Source organism: Ostrinia furnacalis, unplaced genomic scaffold, assembly GCF_004193835.3.
Source record: "Ostrinia furnacalis isolate ACB-3 unplaced genomic scaffold, ASM419383v2 OfSCF0197, whole genome shotgun sequence".
In the NCBI taxonomy this organism is placed as follows: domain Eukaryota; kingdom Metazoa; phylum Arthropoda; class Insecta; order Lepidoptera; family Crambidae; genus Ostrinia; species Ostrinia furnacalis.
In genome coordinates, this window is record NW_021130436.1 from 523,494 (window position 1) to 538,504 (window position 15,011).

General features: G+C 35.9%; 1 protein-coding gene across 1 annotated transcript in view; it reads right to left on the bottom strand.

Annotated features, from left to right (window-relative positions):
* Positions 1 to 12,151, bottom strand: part of LOC114355264 (inactivation-no-after-potential D protein) — an 83,636-nt gene extending 71,485 nt beyond the window's left edge. Inside the window, exons 1-2 of the mRNA XM_028308011.1 lie at positions 11,833 to 12,151; positions 5,693 to 6,692 (exon numbers count right to left, since the gene is read on the bottom strand). Of these exons, the coding sequence (XP_028163812.1) occupies positions 5,693 to 5,735 (43 nt within the window). The 5' untranslated portion in view covers positions 5,736 to 6,692; positions 11,833 to 12,151. The remainder of the gene's footprint in view (positions 1 to 5,692; positions 6,693 to 11,832) is intronic.
* Positions 12,152 to 15,011: the final 2,860 nt, after the last annotated feature.

Genomic DNA, 15,011 nt, shown 5'->3' on the forward strand with positions numbered 1-15,011 from the left:
ATGACATGGGGATGACGTGTTTATTTTCGAAACTATGTTGTTGAAACAAATGGGCTGGTGACTTTGATAATAATGGATTATGTCTAGTACTGCGTCTCGTAAAATTGAATGTGCGAAAAGCACTAATACATAATATGCGTTGTTTTATGTGCATTTAAGCTCAATGTTCTGGTTCGAGCCTATAATTTTTCTTAGGCTGAGATGCACCATCTTTCGTCAAAATCTATTAAACTCCTCACAAAAATACCAGATAATGTTATAGCTACGGTTAAAGTAGGTTGGTACAACTTAGCTTTAGTGTCCCAATTCTTATGAGTAATATTTTTGAGTTGTAGTGTTCATAACTAAACCCTTTTGTCCAAAGGCTACTTATTGGAATATAATATGACGGAGATATAAGGAAATAGAGAGAAATTGCCTATAATTTCAACACTAGTCATTGCTAGTGTCCATTATCCCATATATTTCTACCACCATAAATTGCATCGCGTACCTACACGCACGGCGCCTCGTTATCAGATATGTCCCAAGAGAGCTAGCACAGTGATGAGCAAACTGCTTGTGTAGCCTTTAAAATGATTTTACTTTGACTCAATCCGTCCATACTAATAATATGAATAACCGAATTATTGTAAATGCAATTATATTATTTTGTCTGTTACCTTTTTACGACAAAGCTACAGATTTTAGTTAAATGAAAACTAGTAACTATAGTTTGTTGAAAACGTAGGATAGTGTTTTTCCCTATAAAAGCGAAAGGTCACTGGAACAAGGATTGACTCACTCACTCATGACGAAATCTCAGAAACTACAAGTGCTAGGAGTCTTTGTCTTCAAATTTTGCATGCGGGTTCTTTTTAGAATGTAGGTGCTCACTAAGACGGGATTTTGCAAAGTTCAACCCCTAAGGGGGTAAAACGGGATCCACGCGTACGAAGTCGCGGGCGGCCGCTAGTAAATACTACGTATATTTAACTAGGAAATACACTTTTTCACGGTGATAACCCGTAGGTACCCCTAGTACGGGTTATCACCGTTATGTACTGAAAATAACGTGTCCCTTTTTGACCTAGATTTCAGCTTATATCTTATATTCCCCGCAATAAATTGCATCGTGTGAGGAAGTCTCGCGTATCGAGCCATCCCGGGTCCCAGGGGACGCGGCCGCGATAATGACCCGGCAAATTGCCTGTGGCTTTAAATGTTCCCATAAACCTATACAATTGCTGAAAATAAGCCACTTCGTTTATTCCGCGATGAACGTACTTTTTTAGAAACATTCAAGAATGCGAATGCAAGTGTGCGTGGTAAAATTAAGGATTACTACATAAAAAAAACAAACAGTTCAAAATGCGAGTGAAAATATGTATTTTGTGCAAGTAGGTAACCTAAATAACTGCTTTTATATTAGACGGCAGTACTTAAAGAACATAAAGAATTTAATATTTGGAAAAAACTCAGAATATATTATCTCATTATTTTAAACTAGAAATACAGCAAACTTCTAACAACAGTAAAGACTCTCTAAAAATGAAAGCATCAATGTTCCCTTCCGGGAACTTCTTGATATCTTCATTATAATCAAATTATTAATAGACAATAATCATCCAATAAGGAAGTCGCTCATTATACTAAATATTGATCCCCTTAAAAATGATTATTTCCTTTAATTACGCAAATAATAATTGCCCTAACGAGACCCCGGAAAATGTCGAGCAGTAAAAACGCTGCTTCGACTGAGCGTTATTTTCGGACATGACCGGATATTCTGATTCCAGGTGAATAAATATCCGAACCGCCAAATAGTTTTGCGGTTTAAGAGTATAAAAACTTTAGGGATGTTCCAACTAGTTCAGGACTAGTTAAGCCACGGTAAAGTTACTGACTAGTCGACATTATTGAACCAAATAAATCAAATCAAATTGTTTATTTCAGAAGTACATCCATAAATTAAAATATGTAGAGCGAAATCAAGTCTTACGTGATGTTTTACTAAATTACAAATTAACGTAAGTAAATGTTACGATTTACAAACTATTTTTTTCTGTAAGTTGTTTTATGAATTTTTAAAAGTTATGAACCTTAGATATTTTATTTCTTTTACCTAGAATCAGTTTGGGTTATAATAAAAATATCAAAGAAAGTTTTTAGATGGACAAAGACAAATTCATTTTCTCCAAAGCTATTCCTTGATAAACTTTAAGTAGGGCTAACAATTGGAAAAAGTATTGGAAAAGTTGAAGGAATCAAACTTGAAACACGGCTAAGAATTTAAATTCAGCTACTTTTCATTAGCAGAGTGTTAATCAGGTAAGTATCAAGTAATATATCAAAGGTGACTGACAGACAGACTGACTGACATAGTGATCTATCAACGCACAGCCCAAACCACTGGACGGATCCGGCTGAAATTTACCATGCAGCTAGATGTTATGACGTAGGCATCCGCTAAGAAAGGATTTTACGAAACTCTACCCCTAAGGGGGTAAAACGGGATCACTCGTACGAAGTCTCGGGCGGCCGCTAGTTCTAGATATTTCTTATCAACGACACGTCTCATTTGTGCGATATCTATTTCCCCAACATTATTAATTGTCAAAGCTTCAGTGAATCAATTTGGGCGTCTCCATTAATTTGGCCTTGTTGCGGCTAGAGGGCGCCAGTGGCGGCCACTTGGAGATTAATGGCGCAGTTTTTATCAAGGGCCCTACTATCAACAAGAATTTCTGCAATTTCGACTCTATCTGTCCCTTTTACTTATGTCATGAGTATAAAGGATGGCACGACCCTAATTAAGGATGAAACTTTCAGCGCTAGCGCTATCTATTTCATGTATCCTCTCGCTAAGCAGGTGTGAAAGAGATAGCTAAAGTAGAAAATACAGAAACTGAACTGGAGAATAAATCCCAGGGTTTCACTTTATTGCGCTAACTGTTAGTGGTTTTTGTCTTGATCCTTGCCCGTTTATCATCGTGAAGGATTTTATAAGTTGGGCTAAGATGGCGTAAAAACACAAAACGATTTCTTTTATTCCGCGCTTGTTAAGATTGTTATTGATTTTGTCCAATAAAAGTATCTGGCTGTTGACTATTTTACTATCCTAGAAGAATTCATGCTAAGGGGCGTCACAAATGGTTTTTTGAATTTTTATCAACAACTCTTCTACGCGTAGCAATTTCTATGATTTTGACTCTTACTCATAAATTTTAATGTTCCTAGGAATTTGTGAATTAGGGCTGATTTTTCAATCGTCAGATCTATTAACTGAAGAATAAGTTTTAGAATGGGAAAATTAGAAAGTAGTCATTTAGCTGTGTCACTTAATGCGCTAACTAGTTACAGTTTTTGTCGAATTTCTCCGAGTCCGCTTACTATCACAAAGGACTTTTGTTTGTAAGTTAGAGGTGACGCGTATCTTAATGAAGTCGGAATGATATTGAAATAAATAGATACCTACCCTCTCTCTGATGTTTTGCTGTGCCCTTGCAGGGCGTCACATGTATACCTCTATTGCAACAACATATAAATTGTAATGTGACATGCAATAAACGTTTTGAATTTGAAAGATATTCTGGACATAAAAGTATTTTATATATGAAATGAGTACATTATAACCTGCTGCTTACTAAAGGTGAACTAAACGCATTCTTATCTAATATCTTCAAGCGTTTCTTAATTCAATAGAAATAATTTCGTTATTATAATGGGCCAGTTAAGAGCACTAGAAATTCAGGGACAAAGACTGTTCTCATTACTATTTCGAAAAGAATTAGCTCGTAAACAATGTTTTGTTATTTTGTACCGACAAAATAACAAAACAGTAAGAGGGTGGAATAGATCAGTCGTTTTAGATCTGAAAGATGCGCAGAAAACAGCCATTGAGTTTTCTAGTAATAATACTAACATTGAAATAAGCAAACTCTTCATGAGGGTTAAGAAACCCATAACTGTATCGTAAAACGTTAGTATTTCAAATAAATGGTGACGTCATCCATTCATTCTTCTTCTTCTTGTCGTGTCGACAACAAACCTACAGTGTCAGAGCAAAACTCTATTACAAGAGTGGCGTTGAAAGTAGCATTTATTAAATCTTCCTGCGTGCAGTTGTTTGAGCACGCAGGGCACGACATCATGTTCTTCATCGACTGGGGAACACAACCACACTTGCACTCCAAGTTTGAACCATTTGAGAACCCTGACCTTTTTTTTTATGTGACAGGAGGCAAACGAGCAGACGGATCACCAGATGGTAAGTGACCTGAATAGACTGTCCGATGTCCTTACTACGGCCGACCTTCGTCCATTATCAAGCAATGAATATTGATACTACGGATATTTTATCGGATCTGCAACAGTACATCACTAGCGAATTTACGGTAGCCAATCAAACATTGACACAGACTAATTGCTCCCTAAATATCGCTGTTTGGGCGCAGTTCCCGTTTAGTAAATAGAAAAAAAATTGCTATGGACTTTATAAGCCTCGCCGCATATTTTCTATTAAGGCCATAGCAGACTTATCAACTCGGAAAGGGATCAACAACGTCCTTCCGCGAGCTGTCATCGCCTTTCGCGCGTTGTCAACAGCGAGGCGAGGCGTTTACGTTACGGTGCGGATAAGACGTGTGAGTTGCAGTATGGAGTTTCGTACAAAAAATACTGATCGCCTCAAGTTGATACGGTTACGATCCCTCTCCGAGTTGATAAGTGTGCTACGTCCTTTACTCGTCGTAATTAAGAAAAAGCTAAATGAAAGGTTGAATATACATGTATTGTTTTAAATTTTCATGGTCACCAACATTAGAATACGTGATTGCTACCATGTACCTTTTTATTAACGAGCCTCCGAGTTACTCCGTGATCATGGCGCTCGCAACAGTGCCGAAATATCGGACGCTCGTAAACAAAAAGGTACATGGTAGCAATTCCGTAGATAACTATTTGAATATCCTATATCTGAGGTCAATATTCGCCTATGGCTTTTGCCGCTGAAAGTTTTTATCACGCAATATAAAAGTTGTGTCCCTATTGATGGCCCATATGGTGCACTGTCTGCGTCTTCTACGCCAAAGATGGTGGGTTCGATACCCGCACAACACAAACATCTGTGTATATGTTACGGTAAATGTGATAAATTGAAAATTATTAATAATCGCCGGTTATTATGAATTTACACAATTATTTAATTATTATTATAATTTAATTTTATAGAATTGTATTCTGTGGTTGTGCCTTTAAGTAAATAAATAAATAAATATGATTGCTATTAATATATTATAGCGTATATTTCGTTCCCATGGGACTAGACTAGACTGCGTAATATTTTCCAATGTTATTATTTTCATTAAAATAAGAATACAGTAAATAACGTGTTTGTTAAACTTTGAATCGTTCACATAGCAGGCTTTGCTTATTTTATTTTGGCTTAGTTTGAATAAGACGTAGCCTATAATAGTGATGTCCCCTTAAGTACGCATATTCAAAAAAATATTTACGAGTATATGTTTATTTATCAAAAAATATGTATAATGATTGTGTTAAAGGTTGTATATTCTACCCATTGGCTTTGCTTAATTTCGGATTAAGATAAGATAAGATTTTTTTTATTGCGGTAAATGTGGTACACAATTAGATGTAAGCTACACTGTTACTAAAGATATTGTTAAAAAAAGCTGAGTACCAAGATAGTTACCAAGTTCCAGTTCAGCTTCAGCATCCTCAGAGATGGTCTCCATGACGGTAGCGCATGGCTCGTCGCGCGCGGGCGTGCAGCGCGCACGGCCCGCGCGCCTCGCGCACTCTGCGCACGAAAGCTGCAACTTGACTAGTCGGGAGTTGCCGGGTGACTAGTCGGGAGTTGCTGGTGGACTAGTCGGGAGTTGCCGGGTGACTAGTCGCGAGTTGCTGGTGGACTGTCGGGAGTTGCCGGGTGACTAGTCGGGTGTTGCCGGGTGACTAGTTGGGAGTTGCTTAGTGACTAGTCAGATGTATTCGTTGTTTTCTTAATCAACACTTTTTGCACAGTAACTTGTCCAGTCAGGAGTGGTAAAGATTTTGTTGGTGTGTTTTAGTAGTTTTTAGTGCTATTTTAATCAACACTTTTCACAGTGACTGATAGTCTGACTTGGTTGGATGACTAGTTCGCTAGTTGATAGTGCGATTTGATTCTTTGATGGTTACTTTTGATGCTATTATAATTCGACACTTTTCGCACTGTGACTTGACTAGTCATATATAATGGCTGGATATATGACTAGTAGCTTACTTTATAGATACACAATTCAGCTTACAAATCAGTTTGACTCTATCTTACACAATGGGTGCAAGTTGGACAAGAATCTTCCATCTAACTAGCCGAATTTTATTAACGCTCAGTTTTAATTTTTAAATTCTTAGTAGATAACACACGTCACACTTCACAATAACTGTCCGACTTATTATGTCACATAATAATGTTGTACTAATCCGTTTATATTTTAGTATAGTTAGTTTAGATAAAAACAATCACTCATAAGATCACTGAACTTGGTTTATACACTTAAAATTTCACTTATCATAAACCTATTTTTAACTAGTCGTAACTATTAAAGGCACGCGGTACCAACGACTGATCCACTTATATTGATGAAGCTTCGTCTATTCACATATTGAATTGTTTCATTAATTGACCCTTCAGTTTTGCTAATTGGTGCCTGTTTTATACAAAAATAACGATAAGAGTTTTGGTGAGTTTGTATGGAGTGGGTTGAAGCTATAAATACATAATACGTTTAACAAAAAGCAGAAAAATAGTCAAGTTAGAATATAAATACGAAAAGGACACTGAAGGTAATAGAGGAAAAAATCTTATTCACCACATGTCGCCTTTTGGGTTGGACTGGCTGGCACTTCAGATCCAGTATTTCGTTTTTTTGGTAAGTTAAGGTGGCAACCACTATATTAGTGAAACTGTACCTATTAAACGCTGAGCGATACATGATTCAAGTCATGGATATTTCTGGGCAAAGATTATACAGACCATAGTCTCCTGTCTCCATAGAAGAAGTTGGAGAACAAGGAAATTTGAGAACATAATGGATTTGTATGTGATTATTTTGGCATAAGAGCTTTTGGGCGGGGCACATAGCTCGTAGAGACGATGGCCGTTGGGGCAGGAAAGTTCTCGAGTGGCGACCACGGGCTGGAAGGGGTAGCGTGGGTAGGCCTCCTACTAGGTGGACCAACGATCTGGTAAAGGTTGCGGGAAGAGCCTGGATGCGGGCAGCGCAGGACCGTTCATTGTGGAAAGCCTTGGGGGAGGCCTTTGTCCAGCAGTGGCCATCATTTGGCTGAAACGAACGAACAAACGAAGATCTTTTGCGACAAGACGGCGCTGTAAGTATTTTGTACAAAATATAATCCTAATTTCTTAAAACGGGCATACGATAATGCACTAGTCTCTCTTCGGTATCTGATGTTGCAAGTGTTATGTCAACCAAGATACCAGATAATTTATTTTCAGCAACAATAGCGTCCAAATTCGAGCCTCAGGCAAAATTTAGTTTACTCAAATGGCCGTATTTACTAACAATGGCATAGGCTACATTTAGCATGGCAGATCATTACGTGTAGTATTGTGGTTCACACCGTCACACGTCATGTGATGTAGGTACGTTATTATTATTCGTACTACCTACGTCATCGTAACAACTATGGTAATGACACTAATTATATCACTGTTGAAGAATAATAGGGTAAAAATAATATTATTTTTAGAATGTCACCATCGAGCGGCTAAACTGAGAGTCGTGTGATAATACGCTATACAGCGTCCATAGATAAAGAGTCAATATACAGAACCCATGATGTACGACTAACATATTTCTAAGAACATTGTTACTAACTCTACTAATATAGTCTCTAAGTTCAAATTGTTACTAACCAAACTATGGACTGCTTTTGTCTGATAATAAATGATTTTTATTTTTATTTTTTATTTTTATTTTTATTTTTATTTTTATTTTTATTTTTATTTTTATTTTTATTTTTATTTTTATTTTTATTTTTATTTTTATTTTTATTTTTATTTTTATTTTTATTTTTATTTTTATTTTTATTTTTATTTTTATTTTTATTTTTTTTTTTTTTTATTTTTTTTTTTTTTTTTTTTTTTTTTTATTTTTATTTTTATTTTTATTTTTATTTTTATTTTTATTTTTATTTTTATTTTTATTTTTATTTTTATTTTTATTTTTATTTTTATTTTTATTTTTATTTTATTTATTTATTTTAATAATTACTTTTAATACTAAATTTTCTTCAAGTAGGTAGGATAGCTTTTAACTTGTACTTGAAAATTGCGTAAAAAAGATTGAATTTGAATTTAATAAGTGACCAAATATTCGTAGGTATTGGGTGTAACCTGACTAGCACAATAGCGTGTCTGAATGCTTGTAGTATTTTAATTATTTCTACAATATCAATTCAATATCATTTACTTCCCTCTGCAGTTTAATAAATATCCAAAAAGTTCGCGTTAATTCACGCTCACTTCACACAATCAATTACAATCATTATCATCATCATTGTAAGGTTCAATCGTGCCTAAAATCTGTACTGTAAGAGCTTAGGATGCAATCCGTTATGGGATCGAATTAGATATTGCGTATAAGCCCGGAATTCCAGGCATTTGAAAACAAACTACATTTTACAATACTATCGTGGGTTTGCTAAATCACCTAGCTGTGTGTGTAAATCAGAAATTATTGAAAACGTTTTCACCTGTAAAACGCTGTAAAATGTGTTTCATATTTACAACAGTAGTGCATATTTTAGAAACGAAATACCATTATAAATTATGATGAAAACTGGCAACTTAATGAAAAAAGAGTGCTATATTGAAATAAAAATAAGCAAAACCAAAAAATTACCTACGTTCCAGAAAATATTAATTTAATAATACCTCATTATTCTTACTTGTATTATCACTTGGTTAAAATCCGCTAACTTTTTTATACACTGAAACAGCTAATTTATTAATTACTAAAACAAATTAAAATTAGTCAATGTTTAGACGGGACTATTGCCACCTCTCGCTGCAACTGCTGTGTACCCAGGATCTGCAGCTTGACCGTCAATAAAAACCCAACCAGTGAGGGTCAAGTTTAGGCAAGTTCAATGTGTAATAATATTCATTAACTGCTATTCAAAACAAAAATACTAATAATAGAGTATCCGATACGCATATCCTTAAATTGGGTTTTCCAATTTTATTAGTAAGGAAAGGCCGCACAACAGCTAACTAATAATATTGACCTACTAATAATACATTTCAAGGAAGTCCGAATGCATTTTATTTTGTAATGTTATGTTTTTAAATTAATAATACAGTCAGCATCATTTGTATTTACTTCGTGACATCCAAAGTAGCCAAAAAGTTCCCAACACGTCTTTGTTACAATAAAATTGATATAAGGTTGTTGTCAATTTTTTGCCACTATGGGTGTCACCAACTTTTGACGTTGACTGCACCGACCTAATAAGAAGACTTTCAGTTTTAAATCCTAAATCGCTTCGCTTGACCTTTTTTTGCGAGCTTAGTGAAGCTTCGTGAAGCGATCGCGAAATTGAATCTGTCTTGTAAAGGACGAAATGCAAAGTGGACTGTATTATGAAATTGTGTTTGTATGATAATAACTGAATTGAGATTGACAAATAACTAATGTAAGTATTTCAAATAGAACGATACGTTTACAAACAAGTAAAGTATTAGGCTGGGTTGCACCATCTTAATTTAACTGAGACAAACGTCAAAAGTCTGTCAAACTTCATACAAAAAACACTGGTTATCGTTATAGTTACGGTCAAAGTTAGGTGGTGCAACTCAGCCTTAAATTGACAGTAACACTAGAAATTTTGATTTTAATAAATCTTTGGACCGAAATAGAGATGAAACTCAACAAGGGACAAGTCTGTTACTTCGTATAAAGAACAGTAGTTCGAGAGTTAAGCTGCTTTAACTCAGATAATGTTAGATTCGATTTGTTCACGTCATAATATGGCGCTGCTCCAGAAACAAGTAGTAAAATATACGGGGGATGACTGATTGCTTCTGAAAGGTTGAATTGATATATCTGTAGTATTTATATCAATAGATTTCTATGATGACATGTAAGTAAATCATAGAGATATAGAGAGATGCCAACTAATGATGAGTTCAAAACTCAGTGTCGCATTAGAAATTCACACACACAAAGTAATCAAAATATGTGCTCATTATCCACTGCGGTATCAGTACTCAAAGTTGGAATAATCTTTAGTACTACGCAAGCAATGTAAACTGTTTACATTATGACGTCGCTGCTGTCATCATTGCTGTCACGAGGAATGTGTTCTGTTTTTGGGCATATTGCTGCGACACGCCCGCCCCCTTGTCACATCACCCTTTAGTTTCTGTGATCTGTGAAGTACTTAGATAGTTAAGAAGTTTGTCTTACAAATACCGATTACTGCCTACTAGTAAACGACCAATCGTTTTAATGATTTCAAGTAACACATGTACGTGACAAGGCAGCCTCACGCCACTAATGGTCTAATCGCACTTCAAACTGTTTGTCACGTTGTGTTAATTGAAGGTTAACTTGGTTAACTGTTCGGCAAACACTTGGAACGTGAGGTTGCTGTTTACTTCTTAAATATCGAAGTTATTATTATAAAGGTCTTAAAGGCTTAGGTTATAGTATAATTATGTAAACCATAATCCGAGGAACGCGGGTTCGTACCCTACAGCGGATTGACGAAAATAAAATTACATAATAACACTACACATAGGTATAAAATTATTACGATAGTTCCTTACAATATGGTAAAAGAAAACTGAAACACAGACAGAACTGGTTAACAAGTAAGTATATTAACAAATGTTAGTTTATTAAAATTATTAGGGCTAACTTTAACAAATATCCCTTCAAGTCGAAATCGTCCATTTGCGTCTGGGAAATTAGAAAGAGTGATCCTCCTGCAAGGGAGACTAAATTACTTGATGATGATTCTTGTGACATTGGGGATACTGTACTGAAAGGTAACTCTTTAGAAATAGAACGTTTATCTTCAAAACGTTTATGAAATTGAATAGAGCTACGCACTTGACGTTTAATGGACATAGATTTTCAGATTTCTTGGACCTTAGGACATTGGAATAAGGTTAAAAGTATGGTGGGAACAGTATTCCCTCTGCCTTATGGTAGCCATTAATTGATTGGGCTCAATTGACCGCCGCTATTTTGTACTATTGTACTATAACATACAAGAGCGACTACTATTATAGCTATTATCACAGGGCGTCGGTCCATCGAGCAGGGATTTTCACTAGTCGTAAAGTTTTCCTGGATTTGCAGCAGTTGCAGACGTTGCAGTAGTGGAAAGTTGTATGTAACAGTTTTATTAAAAGGTGATAAGAACGTAGGTATGTAGATTGTAGAATATAAGTTATGTATAGTATGGTTATTGCAGATTTATTTTTTATTTGTTTTGATTTTTTACATTTATTTTGGGGTATTTCAGAGTATAACAAACTAATCCCTTACTTTCTTAATAGTTACTGTATTACACTGATACGTATGGTAAATATTCTATTCAAACTAAAGCACGGACGTATTAAATTCAAAGTGCATTTATTCATACTATTCAAATATTTGAAATTCGGAAAAGAATAAATACATAATGTTTACTTCAAGCCCACTCTATTCTGCGGAAGAAATTTACAAGTCACATTCCGTCTTATTGACTTTTAGATGCATAGTCTCAAGTACGGAAGAGAATTTATTTATAAAAATATTTCATTCTATAACGTACCTATGTCATAAGTTATTTTTGCAGGTAGGTATTTTTTTTATTTTGTCTTACTTGTAAGGTTACTGGCTCCTTTAGATAAGTCAATAATGAAAAAACATTCTTTCCAACCGATAGACTATACAAATTCACCAAAACGTTTCGAATTCACAAAAAAAATATCCACATCACCACTACCTTTTTGCACCAAAACTATTTATTTAAGCCCTACGTAGAAAAACTACACACAAAAAAAAGAAAACAAATCGCGTTCTAAATTTGAATTCACATCAGCGTAACTTTGGCGCGAAACGACCGAACGCCGCGCGTCCATTCGGGAACATTTCCATCGCGGCACTGAAATGAAAATTCAGCACGTGGGGACAAAATATTCCGCAGTCTACATCCAAAACATCTTACGTACTCAAGAAAATGCAATTAATATTTGACCTTATTCAAATTGATATAGGGTTGATGATAAAACAGCCAGAATTTAACAACACAATAAAATTCCTTAACACAAACAAAGGAAAATCGACCGTAATTTGTAAGGATAAAGGCAATAGCATTATGACAATGTATTTTTCAAATATGGAATTGTCGGGATCGGCGAGTTTCGCACACGGTCGGCCATCTTCGCCCTCATTAGATTCTGAATTCAAAACAAATGTTTTCCATTTTGCGTTTTGTTTATTTGACGGTTGCAATCTAAACTGAAACGTATTAGAATGGGTGAGGTTTTAAATTTGAATTTTTATGTGCGTTTCATTTATCAGTGCAAATTGCCAGATAAGTTGGTAAGAAATAAAATAACGGCGTGAAAAATTCGCGCCTGTAAAAATTTTTCACTTTCTTTTGTTGGATTTCTTCAAAGTGAATAACGTCTGTTGGGGGAGTTTTTTAAGAAACTTTTCAGTGAATTCAGAACTGATTAAGAGCCTTAATTAAATTGTAATCAACAAATTATTTAATTTAAATAATTATAAATTTAGATTTTATGGAACGCAACTTTTACCACAGAATAATAATATTATTATGTAATGCTTTTACCGACAAGGAAACAATTTATCCTGCACTAGCATAATATGAATATTAAAACCATTAATTTTAATAATCATTAAGACATATTTTGAAACATAGTGCACTCTTTATTTTCGCACCAATCAAATTCAAAGAATTCTACAACATTTAAAGCATGAGACTTCATTGCCATGGAAATAATAATGAAATTTTCCCTATAATATTATGTTGAATCGTTATAACCTTCCCAAAATACCGTTATTTTATTAGAAAAATAAAAATAAGATTTTATCGTAATAATAAAAATCTTTTATCGTAATAATCGTAATAATAATAAGGTCGCGGGAAGAGCCTGGATGCGGGCAGCGCAGGACCGTTCATTGTGGAAAACCTTGGGGGAGGCCTTTGTCCAGCAGTGGACGTCATTTGGCTGAAAAGAAGAAGAAGAATAATAAATATCTTTATGAATTGTTTACAGGCTGTCCCTTTCCGTATATCGTAAACTGGGGCCATAGACAATTTTTGACTGTGCGCCTTCATGAGTAGTAAAAATGAGTTTTGTTTACCAAACAATAAGGCGTTTATAGCGCCGTAAAAACATCTCCATATTATGACCCAGACCTTTCCGAACAAATAGTCTTATCTTAAAAGTGACTGATACCATAACGTCGGCGAATGAAATGAAATAATCACAGTTGCTCATCATCATCATCATCATTTCAGCTATAGGTCGTCCACTGCTGAACATAGGCCTCCCCCAATGACTTGCACATCGCACGGTTGGTAGCGGCCGGCCTGCATCCGGCGCCTTCCTGCTACCTTTATCAGGTCGTCGGTCCACCTTGCTGGCTTTCAATCAAGTATTAATGACGTCAACTTTACTGTCATCCCTTCCTTTGGTAATGACATTCTAAATGAAATCCTAACACATACAAATAGCCTTATCGCACTATGCTATAAGCGTCATTCCTTCATTCTATAACCACCACCCTGTACTGTTACACTGTCCCAAAATTGAATTTAGTGAAAAATGAGCTGTCAAAATGCGATTCCGCCGTATATTTCGTGGGTAGTTACAGAAACTGCCTACCAACTCAATTGCCTATTAATTGATTGCAAACTAATTTGGTTTTCAGACCTTTCAGGGATATTATTGAAGTGTTTCTAAAGAATGTACCTTGGAATTGTTGGTGTTAACTTTTTTTTTAAATGACTTGAAAAAAGTCGAATTGCCTAAGGTGAGAATCGAACCTACGACCTTTCGCTTTCCAGGGGACTGCTCTCCCAACCTTAGAACCCTTGCCCATGGCGACTTTTTGTAGCGATGCAGTCGCGCTGCTGTAGCGCGTCAGTAGCGCGTTGGCATCACTTCTGTAGTGCGTTTCAAATGCGACTAACGCGCGTTAGTAGCGATGCGACAGCATGAAAGTCGAGAAGCCCTTAGGCAACTTAATTTTTTCAGTTATTTAAAATTTAGTTTAGATGCGACTCTTAACCCTAGATATTAAACTGTATCTATTAAATTTCTATAATGTGTGGTCCTGATTAGAAGAGATCTCTCCCAGACAACTTACAGAGATCTTGTACTTGTAAGTCACAGAACACGCCACCGGAATCGACCCCGGTCTATTTCTGATGAGCGAAGGCCGCATTCAATAAACAATGCGCCAGCAGGTGTGGAGCAAACACTATTAATATGTAATATTTGAAGAAGGGCCGAGGAATGTAAGAGTTTTCTGCCTAAACTTTCCATAATTCATAATGTCAATGCTTTATATTATGTTCCATTTCTGACGGTTAGAGGCGTCGCGAGTATACTGGACCATAATAGACTCAGTAACCTTTGTGATGTCGTCTATCCAGCGGGTTGGCGATCGACCGCGTGCTCTCTTGCCTTCAACCTGGCCCTGAACTACCAGTCTCTCCATCGAGTTCTCATTTCTAAAGACGTCTATAACCGTCAGAAATGGAAGCACATCGCCAGGAGAGCTACCCTCGGAGATGAAATTACCCCACCATGTACATCGTCAGCGCAACCACGACCACTCTTTTATTAGCAATTTGTATTGCACAAATTACTAATAGTCCCGTTAGCCCCTCGTGGTAAGCTAAATAAGCTTGTGTTACGAGTGGGCTCACCACAATAGTCGAGCGGCGGTGGGATTCGAACCCGCGTTCCTCGG